This window comes from Populus alba, chromosome 14, assembly GCF_005239225.2.
Source record: "Populus alba chromosome 14, ASM523922v2, whole genome shotgun sequence".
NCBI classification, from domain to species: domain Eukaryota; kingdom Viridiplantae; phylum Streptophyta; class Magnoliopsida; order Malpighiales; family Salicaceae; genus Populus; species Populus alba.
In genome coordinates, this window is record NC_133297.1 from 18,599,602 (window position 1) to 18,602,657 (window position 3,056).

Consider the following 3,056-nt stretch of genomic DNA (forward strand, 5'->3'; position numbering starts at 1 on the left):
CTATTATTATTATCAAAGAAAAACCATAATTTTTTTTGAAAAATTACAAAAAAATTAATAATTTTTAGCAAATAAATGAAATATTATTATTAATATTATAAATATTATTGCTGGGTTTAATGTTACATCAATTAATGTTTTGATAATAATTTTACATTTTATAATATTTTAAAAGATAAACCCGTGACGTAACGAGGACACCAAACCAGTATATTCTAATTGGTTTCTATTTGAAGTTTCACCACCCATCTTTACGCTTCTGCCCTCGACTTGTAGCATTTTCTATATTTAATACCCACTCCAGTTTCAAAAAATGCAGAATAGAAACCGCTCCTCCTGAGCCATGATGGTGCTTCCTTATACTGTTGCTTTCCTATTCCTTTCCTTCTTACACACTGTAAAAATCGCAAGTAAGTTTGCGTCTCCTTCCATTTCTAAAGAATTTACCTTAACTGAGCTGTCTTCATTTCAGTCTATGAAAACAAAAAATGTTGGTGTTCTGTTTTGTCGTTTAAAAATTGATGTTTGATCATCTGCTTTAAATTTTGCTGCTTTTTGTGCAGACTCCCAATCATTCATCGGTATAAACTATGGCCAAGTTGCGGACAACCTTCTACCACCACCATCCACCGCAAAGCTTCTTCAATCCACTTCAATCCAAAAGGTCCGATTATATGGATCGGACCCCGCCATAATCAAAGCCTTAGCCAACACCGGAATTAGAATTGTTATCGGCACTGCAAATGGTGACATTCCAGGACTAGCCTCTGATCCCAATTTTTCCAAGAGCTGGATCAACACAAACGTGCTTCCCTTCTATCCAGCTAGCAATATCATCCTCATCACTGTTGGCAACGAGGTCATGACTTCCAATGACCAGAATCTCATGAACAAGCTCTTACCAGCAATGCAAGATGTACAGAATGCTCTAAATGATGCATCGCTCGGGGGTAAAATTAAGGTCTCCACAGTTCATTCGATGGGAGTGCTTAAGCAGTCTGAGCCACCTTCTTCTGGAAGCTTTGATCCAAGTTATGGGGATCTGATGAAGGGCTTGTTGGAGTTTAATAGTGCGAATGGTTCGCCTTTCGCAATCAATCCCTACCCTTACTTTGCCTACAGAAGCGATACAAGGCCTGAGACTCTTGCTTTTTGCCTTTTCCAGCCGAATGCAGGACGAATGGATGGAAACACTAAGATCAAGTACATGAACATGTTCGATGCTCAGGTGAGAGTAAATCAAATTGCAAGTGCGAAAATTTTGTATCAATAGATGATCGAATAAAAATGCTACTGACAAGTGGTTTAATCAATTGCAGGTGGATGCAGTTTATTCTGCACTGAATTCTATGGGATTTAAGAATGTTGAGATTGTGGTGGCTGAGACTGGATGGCCATTTAAAGGAGATGACAACGACGTATGGGCAAGCATTGAGAATGCCAAGGCTTACAATGGCAATTTGATTGCACACCTTCGATCGATGGTGGGCACTCCACTCATGCCAGGAAAATCAGTGGATACATACCTCTTTGTTCTTTATGACGAAGACTTGAAACCTGGACCTGGTTCTGAGCGATCATTTGGACTTTTCAAGACTGATCTCACCATGGTTTATGATGTTGGACTCTCTAAAACTAGCCAGGTAAGAACAAAATTTATGTGCATTTCATTTCATTTCACTGGTTCTATTCCTGAGCGATCCTTTGATTTGGCATTTAAATTTCTGTTTGTTTGGTTTTTAAAACATCACTACGCATTTTGTTTGTTAAGAGAATGGACAGTTCCTTTTCAAGAAAGAAAAAGGCCAAATTGTACTAAAAAAAAGCCCCTTGAACTTAACTTCTGAACAAAAAAAAGCCTGATTTTCTATCCTAAACATTATGATTTTTGGAATAGGCTTGTTCTGTTAGGAAATTAACAAGAAAAGAAAAACCCAGCCCATAACATCATTTTAATCGCTCTCTATGTCTCTATTAATAATGATAAAAAAACAAAAGGTAGAAAGAAATATTCAATTTTTTAATCCAACATTTTTATCAACAATATTTGAAATACATGGAATCATCATTTTTAGACAAATAAATTCAAAATATTCTTGCATATTTCACCTACAAAAACCCATTTAATTTATTAAAACAGAACCAGTCACTAGTAGCAGCACAACAGCTACTAGCAGCAACACCTCAACTGCTACAAGCAGTAGCCACCAACACCAGCACCGGCACCAACAACAATAACAGCAGCACGAGCACGAGCACAGGCACAGGTACGAGCACGAGCACGAGCTCGAGCACGAACAACATCAGCATCAGAAACGGCAGCAGCAGCGGTAGCAGTAACAACAAAGTACATTTAAATAGGATTTTCAATTTAGGTTTGTTGTATGGGTTTATGGGACTTTCTTTTATTTGCCTTTTTTTTTTTGTGCTTCTCGGGTATCCTCGCACCCTTTTTAAAGAGTGAGACTAGTCTCGTTCGAGGTTTGTGGCTACCTCTCCCAACAAGTACACTTCCTAGGAATCGAACTTGTATTCTCACTCTTACGGGGATATAGCAGTGCCTAACCACTAAACCAACACTTCATTGGTTTTTGTCTTTTTTTTTTATGACTTGCAAACTTAGAATATGAAGTTGTAAGGAGATGATGAAGATGGATTAAAGTTTTTTTCTCTATTTTATAAGTTTCTCACTTAAAATGGTGAAGCCATCATCTTTTTACAAGTAAATTAGGGAGATTAAATGTGTGTGTGTAAGCTTGCAAAGAAATGTTCATACAGTATCTTTTGCTAGAACAACCTATCCTTCATGTATTTTTTAAATTAGTTGGTCAAATTTCTTACAATTGAGTAATGCTTGAGGTTAAGCAGCAAGATAGTGTGATTTGATCAATTCAAACAGCAATAAAATATATATAGCCTTGTTGCATGTGGTTAATAAAAAGATAAAAAAGAAAATGAAACCATAGAATACAAGAAAAACAAACCATTTTATAAAATATAAATATTTAGCTTTGTTTCAGGTGTCTTCATTAATAAAAAGAGCTCCTTCACAGAAC

At 36.5% G+C, this 3,056-nt stretch overlaps 1 protein-coding gene across 1 annotated transcript; it reads left to right on the forward strand.

Annotated features, from left to right (window-relative positions):
* The first annotated feature begins 326 nt into the window (after positions 1-326).
* Positions 327-2,796, forward strand: LOC118047248 (glucan endo-1,3-beta-glucosidase 7). Its single transcript, XM_035056490.2, has 4 exons — positions 327-410; positions 564-1,228; positions 1,320-1,643; positions 2,141-2,796. The coding sequence occupies exons 1-4, from the start codon at positions 344-346 to the stop codon at positions 2,462-2,464; spliced, it is 1,380 nt and encodes a 459-aa protein (XP_034912381.1). The 5' UTR covers positions 327-343; the 3' UTR covers positions 2,465-2,796.
* The last annotated feature ends 260 nt before the right edge of the window (positions 2,797-3,056 follow it).

Bases quoted from the DNA above. Each gene is read 5' to 3' on its own strand.
- LOC118047248 (XM_035056490.2), top strand. From the start codon at position 344: ATGATGGTGCTTCCTTATACTGTTGCTTTCCTATTCCTTTCCTTCTTA. The intron at 1,229-1,319 runs GTGAGAGTAAAT...AATCAATTGCAG, and splicing joins TGAACATGTTCGATGCTCAG to GTGGATGCAGTTTATTCTGC. The intron at 1,644-2,140 runs GTAAGAACAAAA...TTATTAAAACAG, and splicing joins GACTCTCTAAAACTAGCCAG to AACCAGTCACTAGTAGCAGC.